Here is a 12974-nt window from a genome sequence, read left to right as displayed (position 1 = left end):
AATGAAAGAAGTAATGAAATTATTACCAAATCAGGCATCACTTTGGCAATTTACAGCTATTTCCAAAAGCACTTTTGCTCAGAGCCTTGCACCAGCTAATGCAGAGAGCCAACCTATAAGTAAAAGATATAAAAAGAAATCTAGTGTCTGACAATTGATAACACATATTTTTTTCTTTCATTGTACAGTTTTTGATGCCTGCTAACCAGACATATAATTTAACATGCAATATTATTATGTACATTTGTTTTAAAATATATTCGTTCCCAGTGCTTTTTCTTTGGGGAAAAAGGTCCCGGTACTCACAATGAAGTTGTTACAGTGCCACACTTTTAACATTTGGGGGGAAGCACTGATCGTTTTATATTTTTATAATTTTATTATGTTTACTTTTTAAAGTCTTTTTAAAGTCTGTTTCAATGCACATTTTATACCACTATATGTACATTGTTTTGAGATTTTTTTTAATTAAGCAGTATATAAATTTTGTTATATAAGAATAAACATATTTTCTGGGATAGAGCACTTTGTGTGCCATCCCAGTAAAGCTGTGTCTAGAACAGGGTCCCTAGCGTGGAATCTCTCTTATCTCACTGGTTCCACAAATTCATCTATGATGAGCCAGAGACATCTAATGATGTTAGCTATTAGTCATGGATAATAGCATAATCTGAAAACAGAGAGTCATAAAACAGAGGTGGGGGACCTTAGGCCTAAGTGCCAAATGGAGCCCTCCTTATGACATCACTTCTCCCCCAGGCAATGCCTCACACCAGCCCTGCTTTGCACCTTCTTTGAGTGTTTTTGCCTGGTTGAAATGAGTCCTTGAACTTTCATAATGCCTCTTGCCTCCCTCAGTGGAGGACAGAGAAGGGTGTGTGTGTAGAAACTAGTCTACTGCGCCAAGATAAAAATTACTTCCGCTCTTGCCCTGCCTTTCATTCGTATGTGGCCCCTGGCAGGGCACCCAGAAGGAAATGCCATCCTCAGGCTGAGAAATGTGTTCCACCCCTGCCTTAAAGGTTTGCTTGAGCTTGGAGAAAAGTAAGATTAACAAAAGAGGGACCTCCGCATGCATTTCTCCAATGAAAACAAGGAAGCCCTGTAATAATAATAATAATAATAATAATAATAATAATAATAATAGTTGCTATTTTAGCCCCAGCAGCTCTGGGTGGCTTCCAACATATATAAAAACACAATATAACATTAAACATTTAAAAACTTCCCTATACAGGACTCTCTTCAGATGTCTTCTAAAGGGTGTATAGGTACTTATATCCTTGGCTCGGGGGGGGGGGTTGCATAACTCCTTACCCTCCAACATTTCTCTGATGAAAATAGGGACATCCTAAGGAAAAGCAGAACATTCTGGGATCAAATCAGAACCTGGGGTGGCTTCTGCAAATCCAGGACTGTCCCTGGAAATTAGGGACACTTGGAGGCTTTGCCCTCTAGCTTAGCCCTCCAAAGACTGGGGCAAGTGTACCCAGATGTGTTCCCCAAAAGATGTATCCCCACTCTGCACAGACCTGATGCAGGCTAGCAGGCCATGTGGAAGAAATAATAGTATATTGCGTTCACAGTTGGTTTCAAAGTCTGAGAGAGAGGTTAGGTCTGCTAAGCTGCCAGAGGGAAAGAAAGCTTGGCCAATTCAAGCCGAGATAATAAGAATCAGCATACGATTCGGTTAATTTGTTTATTGCTCCTCTTAACAGTAAAAGATTGTTGTCCTCTGTCTGTAGGCAGTAATAAATAACTGCTGAATTTGGATTTATCTGCTGTGTCATGTTGTTTCCCACAGAGAACATTGTGAAATTGTCTGATGCTGGGAAACCATCTGAGGCAAAACTAGACTTTCATATCCCCATCACACTCTTCTCCATTTTGCTGCTATGGGAAAACAGCAACAACAACATTGGGCCATGTTGCAGAATTTTATGTGTGTATCTTCTGCTTCTAGGTTCAAAACAGAAGCATGTGATCCTACTGACTGTCTATGGGTGAAGAAAGGAGAGGCTATTGTCCACTCCTTCATAGCACCTACTTTGCCAAGCCTACACTGAACTTCGCTGAAGGCACATTTCTGTCTATGGTCTTCCATGCTTTACAGAGGCTTCTGTTCTACAAGCTTGATCAGCAAGCTGATGGCTGCTTTGCGTGTTCAGACCCAGAGTCCTCCCTCCTAAATAAGGACACATTTGACTCAAATTTTAGTTTTGGTTTTTGGCAGAATTTAGGCAACAACTTTATTGATTACAGAAAAGTTAGTGGTTGCATAGGCTCTGGTTCGACTAGCTCCCTACACCCTTACAGGTAGCGCTGACCCAGAGCTCTATCATAGGTCAGCCAAGGGTGAACACCTGAGGCAAGTGAAAAGCCTGGGAACGGACTCTGTTCACTCCCCAGATGTTCCCCTGGACTCAGGCACGGGCACAACCCCCTCTCGGGGGTTGAGTCCCTGGATTCCTTTAATAGAATAACCTTCATATAGGGATGGTGAGACCATTCTCCCATCCCTATCACACGAACCAGTGCCTATCTGCAACCTTACAAGTTGTGACGAATTGCTACGCGGCAAGCGAAACCCAAATGGCAACAGGCAATTAGCCAAGTGGGGAAAATTCCTGCCGTGGTCCTGTCCCAATGACAGACGACACACGACGGCATAGCAAGGTCAATCGCAAAATGCCCTAAAATTAGGGAGAGGTGGGTGGGTGTTCCGAGCTGAAAGAGGAAGCTATGGGACATGTGCATAGGTCTATGTAGGTCCCTTGATCCATTTAGACAGCACTCATTGGCCAGATTAAACCCAGCAATGAGGGACCTACCAATCGGGTGTTGTGGCTATCCAATAGACCCTCAGGCAGCAAAATGGCTTGGGTCACTTACATACTTATGCCCAAACATCCACACTTTCTCCCGCTGCCCTAAATAAGACAGCTAATCCCTGCTCTCTCTCCTGCCCTGTGCTGAGGGACCTGTGCTGCCCTGTGCTGTGGGATTCAGAAGTCCTACCTGTTGGCGAGGTTTATGTCAAAGAAATAATCCCCAGTCAAATAGCAACAGACAACTTCCTAGGGCTGTTGTGATGAGTCAGCATTACATTACAAAGTCCACTGAGGAGGCTAGGTTACAGTTCTAGCTATATTCTTCTATATTTCCTCTACATGCTGAGCATTGCCTCTGTTGAGAGTCACTCAGTCAAGTCAGGACGTCCTTAAGCGGAAGATGTGTTGTCTTAGGATACAGGTGCTCATCATCTTCTCCATTCTGATTGGTAAGAGAATATTTCTGTCTCAGCACACCTGTTTTCCGAATGTGAAGCTGAGGGATGTGCAGGGATCCACAGAGCCATCTCTTCTTCTCTGCTTTCACTTTCCAGGCTCTCCCAAGGCAGATCTGAATTATTATTATTATTATTATTATTATTATTATTATTATTATTAGGGGGGGGAGAGTATGTTGAAGGTTTAGGTTGAGAAATTCCACTACATTTGGTGATCTTACTGAATTATGTGGAAAGACCAGTGGGGTTAATAATAATAAATTCTGGGCAGCTTTCAACAGAACATTAAAAACAGAATAAAACTTCAAACATTAAAAACTTCCCTAAACAGGGCTGCCTTCAGTTGTCTTCTAAAAGTTGGATAATTGTTTATTACCTTGACATCTGACAGGAGGGTGTTCCACAGGGCGGGCGCCACTACCGATAAGGCACTCTGCCTGGTTCTCTGTAACCTCACTTTTCACAGTGAGGGAACAGTCAGAAGGCCCTCAGAGTTGGACCTCAGTGTCCAGGCTGAATGATGGGGGTGGAGATGCTCATTCAGGTATACTGGGCTGAGGCCAAATCATAAAGAACTAGCATCTTATATGCTGGCAGCAGCAAACACTCTTTGCAAGGACAGGGAGGCTGTCAGTTATATATCATCAATTAAAGAATGGCTTGATTTGCCTTAGTGGCCATATTCAACACATTTTCTTTAGCATAACTTTAGAAAAAATGGGATAACTTTACCAAATTCAGCAATAAAAATGGGTTACTATCAAACACATGCTATGTGTGTACGATATTTTAATAGTAATAAGGAAAAAAGCTGGGCTAACTGCCCTAATTTTTATTACACAGAGAGATAAGTTATCATAATTGTGTTATCAAACAGGTTAGATAATGTAGAATTACTTTCATATTTTCATCCACATGCTTTGACTGAACATTTTGTTAAATCATATATAAATTGTATTTCATACATACAATTCTGTTATCTTCATAAATAAAGTAAATGAGAAGTTTCCTGGATTGGCAGAGAAATGGAAGGTGTGTGTAATGTGATCTGAATGTTTGCCTATTTCATTTGCTGCTGTGCTAGGGACTTTCCCATTTCACTTGATGTACTGTTAATTTCCTTGTTAAAAACAAAAAATGCTATTCCTCCAAAGAGGTCAGAATGACATGTATGATTTTCCCCATCCTGTGAGATAGGTTAGGCTGAAAGATGGCACCAACCAGGGGTGCCAACTTCAAAATACATTGAGGGGCACAGACTCTGACAGAGAGCAGCCAGACGCTGCAGCAGTTTCACAGCAACTGCCCAGTCCTTCTATAGCAAGCACTCCTCCTTCCCTGACAGTGAGGCCACTTATATCTCCTTTGTTCATCAAGTTCCCATTAAAGGCACCGGGCTTCATTCCAAAGGAAAGTTTATAAATAGCAAGTCAACAAATTCTCTCTGACGTCTCTTAATGAGCTGATTTGTATATGTCATATACATATACATATACATATACAGTGGTGCCTCGCAAGACGAAAAGAATCCGTTCCGTGAGTCTCTTCGTCTAGCGTTTTTTTCGTCTTGCGAAGCAAGCCCATTAGCGGATTAGCGCTATTAGCAGTTTAGCGGCTATTAGCGGCTATTAAAGGCTTAAGGGATTAGCGGATTAGCTGCTAAAAGGCTATTAGCAGCTTAGTGCCTTAGAAAAAGGGGGTGGGTAGCGGAAAAAAAACCCCAGGAATCGTAAGACATTTTCGTCTTGCGAAGCAAGCCCATAGAGAAATTTGTCCTGCGAAGCACCTCCAAAACGGAAAACCCTTTTGTCTAGCGGGTTTTCCGTCTTGCGAGGCATTCGTCTTGCGGGGCACCACTGTACATATACATATACATATACATATACATATGATATGTATATGTCTGTATATATTGCTGTATTGTGGGGCGTGCTTCCCAGCTGTATCCTCCAAGTACAAAAGGACCACCACCCCAGTTCCTCCAGGCCCTAGAAGAACTGGCAGGGATCTAGCACTCTCCGTCCTTCTGTCCACAATCATGTATAAAAATAATCCATACAAGCAGATACAGTGGTACCTCTGGTTTCATACGCTTCAGGTTACATACGCTTCAGGTTACAGACTCCGTTAACCCAGAAATATTACCTCAGGTTAAGAACTTTGCTTCAGGATGAGAACAGAAATCGTGCTCCGGTGGCGGTGCAGCAGCAGCAGGAGGCCCCATTAGCTAAAGTGGTGCTTCAGGTTAAGAACAGTTTCAGCTTAAGAACAGACCTCCAGCACGAATTAAGTCCGTAACCCGAGGTACCATTGTATATTTTAGAAAGAAATACACCCCAAGTCCAAAGGAGCTCTTTTCCATAAGAATTCCTTTCTTTTGTAGCTGCGCAATAATAACCACCATTTTGTTTCCATCTTCAGCCCGAGTTGCCATATCTGATCTTCTTTTGCCAACTTTTCAGAGTTTTCCATTGAGGGCTGTGTATCATGCACTCAATTATAATTTTGGTCTCTTGTGTTTCGTTTAAGTAATTAAATTCTTTCTGGCTGAGCTTCGCTAAATCATGATGCAATATAGCAAATACAAAAAGATAGTGGTTGCTCACCTCCTTAATCCATGTTTCAAGATGAGAGTCTGTTTAAAGACTGAAATTCAACATCCAACGACTGTATAATTTCACGTTTCCCCCCTTTTTTCTCCTTCATCTGGAACATGCCTGCCCCCCCCCCAAATCTTATAGTTATGAAAAAAATTGTGTGTATGAGTGGCTCTGGAGAGTGCAAGCCGTGCCGTTCTCTTAGACCCAGCGGCCCTTCCGCTTGCACCTTGATGCAAGCTGACAGATCACGGATGATCTGTGGGTCTGTGAGACACTTCTCCCCCACCCTGGGAAGTCTGCCCAGGCTAATTACACCCATATCAACCCTGAATTACTAGCACGGCTAGGGTCCATTCATGTGGGAGACAGTCATTTCCCACAGCAAGAGACCGGAAGTTCTAGTCTTCATTCTGACCTGGAGATGGACCCGCCTGCCTGACAACTCTGACACTTACACATCATCAGAAAGAGGAAATGTGTTGTCAAAAAAAGGATAAGTGAGGATATAGATTTGCCCAAATTTTGCATACGCTAATTTATGTGAATTAATGCAAATATATAAATAATTACTGCAAGTAGGAAAAAAAACAACAACAAAAAACTTGACTATGATCAGATAATGTCCTTCATGTAGAGGATACTTTCTGACAGCCAAGAGGTTAGCTCAGTCGGTAGAACGTGAGACTCTTAATCTCAGGTCAGGGTCATAGGTTTGAGCCCCATGTTGGGCAAAATATTCCTGGATTGAGGGGTTGGTTCAAATTATCCTTGTGGTCCCTCCCAACTCTACAACTCTATAATTCAAACAGAGAGCCATTCTTTGTAAAGTGGGACACATAGCCTTCTCTATGTAAAGGAGGACCTAAGACTATAGAGGGATGCGGTAACTCAGACTAGATAATACTGAGCTAAATGTTCCAGTGATCCTATTCAATATAAAACAGCTCCTTTGCATGCAGCCACTCTCTCATTACAACCATTTGTGGCCAAAAATGATGGAAAGTTGTGGCTTCTAATAATTTTTTCCTCCCTTGTCTTTGCAGGTATTAGAGAAGCTGAGCCATCACCAGGTGAGTAACAACTTCTTTGATGGGGTTTGTCTTTGTGGGGGGGATCTCCTTTCCAATATGCTCACCAGTCCATCTTGCTCTCTCCACAGCCTGTGGCCAACTGGTCCCCTCTGCCCGCATTGTAGGTGGTGAGGAGGCTGAGGTGGGTACATGGCCATGGCAGGCCAGCTTGCAGTTATTTGACTCCCACCAATGTGGGGGAACCCTCATCGCCTCACGCTGGGTACTCACAGCTGCACATTGCTTTAGCAGGTGAGAAGAGAGCCCCCAGACTTCTCTATCTTCTTAGGGAAACCTGGAGACCTTGTTCCCATCTTCTTTTATTTTTTTTACCTGTAAAATGACACTCCCCTTTCAGACAATCCAGACATTCTGGTAGCCATCTTCTCCCATTTCCTCACCAAGGTGGTTGTCATTTGCTACATATTAGGGTTGGGAAACCTCAGGTCTGAGGGGCCAAATGCAACCCTCCTTTCCTCTTTATCAGGAGTCTCCCAGGCCATGCCCTCTCCCCTTCATTATGCCCCCTTGCTAATTATGCTTTGACTCATCCTCATTCTTGTTGGAATGTGCCATTGAAGGTGTCTTCCCCTTTTCCTTTCTCACAGGACTCTGAAAGTATTTTTACTCATCTGCTCTCATTTCTTCTCCCCTTCTCCTTTCACACTTTTGTACCCTATCGCCACCCCAAATTGACAGTTTCCTTGAAACCAGAGCTCTGAATACACTACTGCACTCTCTTCTCTTGTGTTTTATTAGCCAGCATCTCTGTCTATAGTATTACAGATCCTTCCTTGTTTGTCGTCATATTGGGAGTCCACAATCTCTCATACCCTGGACCTGAAGCTGTGTCAGTTTTTGTGAAGCAAATCATCATCCACTCTGACTTCTTGGGATACAGGGATGGCAATGATATTGCGCTTTTGGAACTGGAAGGCCCCGTCAACTTCACCCACCGCATCCAGCCTGCCTGCATCCCAGGACCTTCCATCTCCTTCCTTCCCAGGTTGGGGTGTTGGGTCGCAGGCTGGGGAAACATCCAATCGGGAGGTGAGGAAGTCAGGGCTGGCTACACATTTGACAGGGCCCTGGGAGGGCCCCTCTGCTATGCCTCTCTCTCCTGTGTTGCTGGAAAATCTTTGCCAGAAAATGACTGGTGAGCAGCAAAAGTACCACCACCACTTTTATTTTCCACAATGTTCTGAAATTTTGGGATATTAAAATGGCAGCTAGACCCAGTCACCTGATGCTGCTCAAGGCACTGGACCAGGAAAAACCTTTCCAAAGGAAACCCAGGACACAAATCAGTAATGGGCTTTTCAAGGGTGCCAGGATCCAAGCTACTCAAGGCTGCCACCTGCCAGCATCAGATTTGTTAGCAGTAAATCAGAGTTCCTATTTACCTAGGATAGTTCCTGCTTTCTTTTACCTGTCCCTGGCAAATCACTATGTTTGATGTTTGCCTCTGGGGGGTGGGCCATTTGTGTGGCTTTTCATAAAGAAAGAAATCTTAGGGAGAATGTGTATTCCATCCTCTGTGTTAGTAAAATGGTGGTTAAAATGGAAACACTCATGGTCACTTTGTCAACTCATTAGAGTTTAGAAGTCAGAAAGGCCTGTTTCAAAAAGTGCAAAGCAGGTTTCAGGAATGAGGCTTTGCTCAAAATACACCTTGAAATTTGCATTATCTCCCACCTCTCTCTCTTTCTCTCTCTCTCCCAGTCCCACTACCTGAGCCAGAGCTCCTACAGGAAGTGCTGCTTCCGCTGATGGATGCAGCTACCTGTGAGGCCCTTTACAGTGACTCTAAAGATGAAAAAACTCCAAGTACTAGTGTAATCAAGGATGACATGATGTGTGCAGGATACATGGAAGGGAAAAGGGATGCCTGCCAGGTACAATGTATTCATTTATGACATTTTTATCCTACCTTTCCTCCAATTAGCTCAACCTTCTGCCCTCCTGAAACACATTTTATCCTTACAACAGCTTAGACTGAGAGAGGCACTTGCCCACCTTTCATGGCTGAAGAGAAATTTAATTGGATGCTTACTTCTTCCTGGGTGGGGGCCTGTTGCAGCCTCTCATGCTCAGTCACCGTTGGGGGCATTTCCCACTGAGTTCCCACTGGCTGCTGCATCTCAAATTGGCCAATCAATGGCCTCTTTTGGGGGGTGTACCACACAGGCTGAGAGAGCATTGGCTGCACACATGCCCTCACAACCAGTGAGGCATATAAGCCGGCAGTGCTGCCCTGTCTAAGCACTTTCTGAAGCTAGTGTGACACTAGTGCAATGACTATCAGTGGCATAGTTAGGTAATTTTGAAACTGGACTTAATTGTCTTGTGCCTCTGCTTTCGAACTGCTAGGTCGGCAGGAGAGAGTAAAATAAGCAACTTAAAAACTTAGAATCCTGTCACAAACTCCAAAGAGGAAAATTACAAAATGTCTAGAATCAGTTCCTGGTAGGTTTTGCTTTCTGCAGCACAGTGCTTGGCCACACAGAGAGTGAGAGATGCATGTTGATCCAGAAGGAGCTAAAGGATGTAAAATGCATCTGATCATCCTGGCAGATTTGATAAGAAAGGTTCAATAGACATTGTGCACCATTCACAATAAAAGGAGCCATACAGGAGGACATGAGTCACTAATCTGATCTCTCCGGAGTCATGGGAGCACTTCTGCTTGTGGGAGGGGGTGCTTGTGTTTTTTTCATCTCCAAGGCTTCTGCAGAGAGGACATTTAGCATTTCCTGAATAAGATGCAGGTGGTGGCAGTGGTGGGATTAGGTATATGTATTCCTGGTGGATAACCATTTATTCCTTTATTTTTCTTTACAGGGGGACTCAGGAGGACCTTTGATTTGCCCGTGGGGTGAGGCTTGGCTTGTGGCTGGTGTGGTGAGCTGGGGGGATATTTGTGGTGCCCCTAAGCGTCCTGGTGTCTATACCCGGGTCAGTGCCCACAGCAGTTGGATCTTAAGACATGCCCCAGAAGTGACTGCCAATTTCATCAATGGTGCCTCAAGCAGGGGTTGTGCCCAGTTTCTGGTACTAATAGTGCTACACTGCCTTCATTAACTACCAACAGTATGCAGGGTCAGGATTGCTATAGCTTCTTTGCTGTGACCAATATCTGGCAAAGGTGACCGGGAAAGCATTTTTGGATATATGAAATACCTGGAGTTCTGGGAAACATCATAAAACAATGGTACCTCATCTATGTTACAGAAGAGAGCTAGCCTATAGACTTTCTGTCAGCTTTACATTGTATTAAATCTAACCTTAATTTCTTTTAATGATTTGCCACCAAGTGAGTGGCAGGTGTCTCTAACTTTGGTCCAAGTTACCCCACAAAGTAGCAAACCTTCAATCCATTCAATTTAAAATTTGCTAGTTTCAACTTCTCAACAACAGTTAGGAACTGTGTCATGTGACTGTTACAGTTCTTCCTGTAGTCAAGTTCAATTTGAATAGTTCCCACATCCAAGCTTGATGAGAAGTCGTACTTGTAAATGCAAAGGCTCTCTGTAAACTGTCAATCATCTGAGTGACTGTGTCACAATTGTTGGTCTGAGCCAGTTAGGAGTGTGAAAGACTATCCATAATAAAAGACACTGCTATATCATTTAGATGTCCCCATAGGCTTATTGATGCTGCAACATCTGTAGGCTTCTCATGTTTGATCCAAGAAATGACCCCTCTTATTCTCAGAGTGACTTCCAATCTTCTCATCTATTGGGTAAAGTTACTCGCTGTGAGTCTAAGCCATGGGTAGGCAAACTAAGGCCTGGGGGCCAGATCTGGCCCAATCGCCTTCTAAATCCGGCCCGTGGACGGTCGGGGAATCAGTGTGTTTTTACATGAGTAGAATGTGCTCTTTGATTTAAAATGCATCTCTGGGTTATTTGTGGGGCATAGGAATTCGTTCATTTATTTATTTTTCAAAATATAGTTCCACCCCTTCAAGGTCTGAGGGACAGTGAAATGCCCCCTGCTGAAAAAGTTTGCTGACCCCTGGTCTAAGCAGTCTGGAACTATGCACAACAGTGGGATTTTGGAAATATATTGTAAACACACACACATACCAAAAAGAAATGAAATAATGGCAGACAAAAATGCCAAACATTGAGATTGTTCTCAAACCTGGAAATAAATAAAGGTCTAAAAAATAAAAAGTGGCTCAACTGAAAGTTTACTTTGTGTTGTCTGACTGCACATATGTTGCCAGAACCAACATGGTACAAGACATAGATTCAAGACACATATTTTTATGGAATTTTTACCCAGGACACCTTCAGATGAGAGAGCACTTCTATGCACAAATAGATGATTAGTGATTTCAGCTGCAATTCTAGCCCCATTTAGCAGGGTGTGAATCAGATTAAATTAAATGAGACTCGATGGTCATTTGGGACAGATGTTCAGGCATGTTTAGCACCTGTGATCATTGTCTCTAAGGCAAATTCTCATCTCATTTAAGTGGAAGGGGAAATGTCTGCTCAGATGTAATAAGGGATTTTATTCAGCATTTCCACAGGTAATCCCTGACTTTCAACTGGTTATTACCTTCCCCTTTAATTATCACGAGGACTGCAATTAATGCTGCTGCTTTAAAAAACACCATGTGAAATTGCAGTTGCCAAAAGTAGCAGGGAAAGGTGCTGGGGCTAGGAAAAGAATAGACAGGACACATCCAGTTTGATCTCTGATGCTTTTATTTTAAATTCAAACCTTCAAAGATGGCAATAGTTGTATCAAAATGGTACTGAAAATGGTGAACATTGTTTTCTTGATTCTGTTACTGCTTCCTCATATGGCATGCAAGGCACATATTGTCAGATGCATGGTTCAAGATCCACACCCTCCGCTTCATGAATATCATCAGTCAGGTGACCTCTTTATTGGTGGAATTGCTTCTCACAGCTTCATTGTCTCCAATTTCATCCCCTTCAAAAAAGTACCCCCACAGGCATCCTATGAAGAGCTTATGTAAGGCAGTTTGCTTCTCTCTCTCTCTTGTATTGTGTCCTGGAAACGGTCATTGGTGCATTTGATAGGGTCTTCTTTTTTCAAAAAGTAAAGCAGTTAAAAGAGTGTCAAAATTAAATGACTTCATAACTGGAATTTAAGCTTCTCCCACATCACCTTCTGCTTCTCCCCAGTTTTCTTCATGATTACATTTTCCCATCTCATGTCTTTGTCTATGTCTCATATTCTGCTATCCTTGCTGTCTTCTTTTTCTTCTTCTTCTTCTATGTTGTTTTGAAGGTGCAGGGAAGGTGTGTTTGCTATTGTATTATAAGTGAACATGTGAAATAACTCCTGGTATTTCCAGTAATACAGAAAGTGGTTCTCATTCTAGTGTGCTGCCTAAGAATTATCAGCATATCTTGGCTTTGGCATTTGCAATCAAGGAGATCAATGAAAACCCTCAGATGTTACTCAATGTCACCTTGGGCTTCTACATATATGACAGTTATTTCACTATAAAATGGACCTACCATGCAACTTTGCTACTTATACAAACATTGGAGAAGTTTGTTCCCAATTATAAATGTAATATTGCATATAGCCTGATTGCGGTCATAGGGGGATTGGACCCCCTAACCTCCCTTCATGTGGCAACTGTTGTGGATACTTATAAGATCCCACAGGTAGGATGTATGTGTGTTGGTCTCTGTGTGTGCTGAATATAGGATTTTAATGGTTTTGAAAGAGATGTGGTAGGAAGAAGAAAGAGGCGGAGATGCATGCTGTGAGATGGGCATTCTTTCTGAGTGAGCATCAAATCTTCCCTAAGAAATACAGCCACGTGGGTTATTCATAAATCAGAAACAAGACAATGTTAACCCTTCCTCAGAAGTACTTGTTCTCTCACTGTTCTTGTAATAATAATAAAAATACCTACACATTGTTTGAACAAACTAATACCTGGTGACAATGCATATGAAAATGTGACAAGAATAAACCAAGTTCTAATGATTACTGATATGATATTTGTGAATTACTTTC

At 42.7% G+C, this 12974-nt stretch overlaps 1 protein-coding gene across 1 annotated transcript; it reads left to right on the top strand.

Moving 5' to 3' along the window:
* Positions 1-6050: 6050 nt before the first annotated feature.
* On the top strand, positions 6051-12944 carry LOC310662199 (serine protease 27-like; the record flags this gene model as incomplete). The annotated part of the gene is made up of 6 exons (XM_083408969.1): positions 6051-6147; positions 6933-6959; positions 7049-7211; positions 7738-8009; positions 8682-8854; positions 9801-12944. The coding sequence occupies 6 exons, from the start codon at positions 6051-6053 to the stop codon at positions 10038-10040; spliced, it is 972 nt and encodes a 323-aa protein (XP_083265095.1). The 3' UTR covers positions 10041-12944.
* Positions 12945-12974: the final 30 nt, after the last annotated feature.

Source organism: Podarcis tiliguerta, assembly GCF_965153285.1.
Source record: "Podarcis tiliguerta genome assembly, chromosome: 13".
Classification (NCBI taxonomy): Eukaryota; Metazoa; Chordata; class Lepidosauria; order Squamata; family Lacertidae; genus Podarcis; species Podarcis tiliguerta.
Note: the sequence above shows the minus strand (reverse complement) of the source record. Positions and strands in the feature narration are given on the sequence as shown.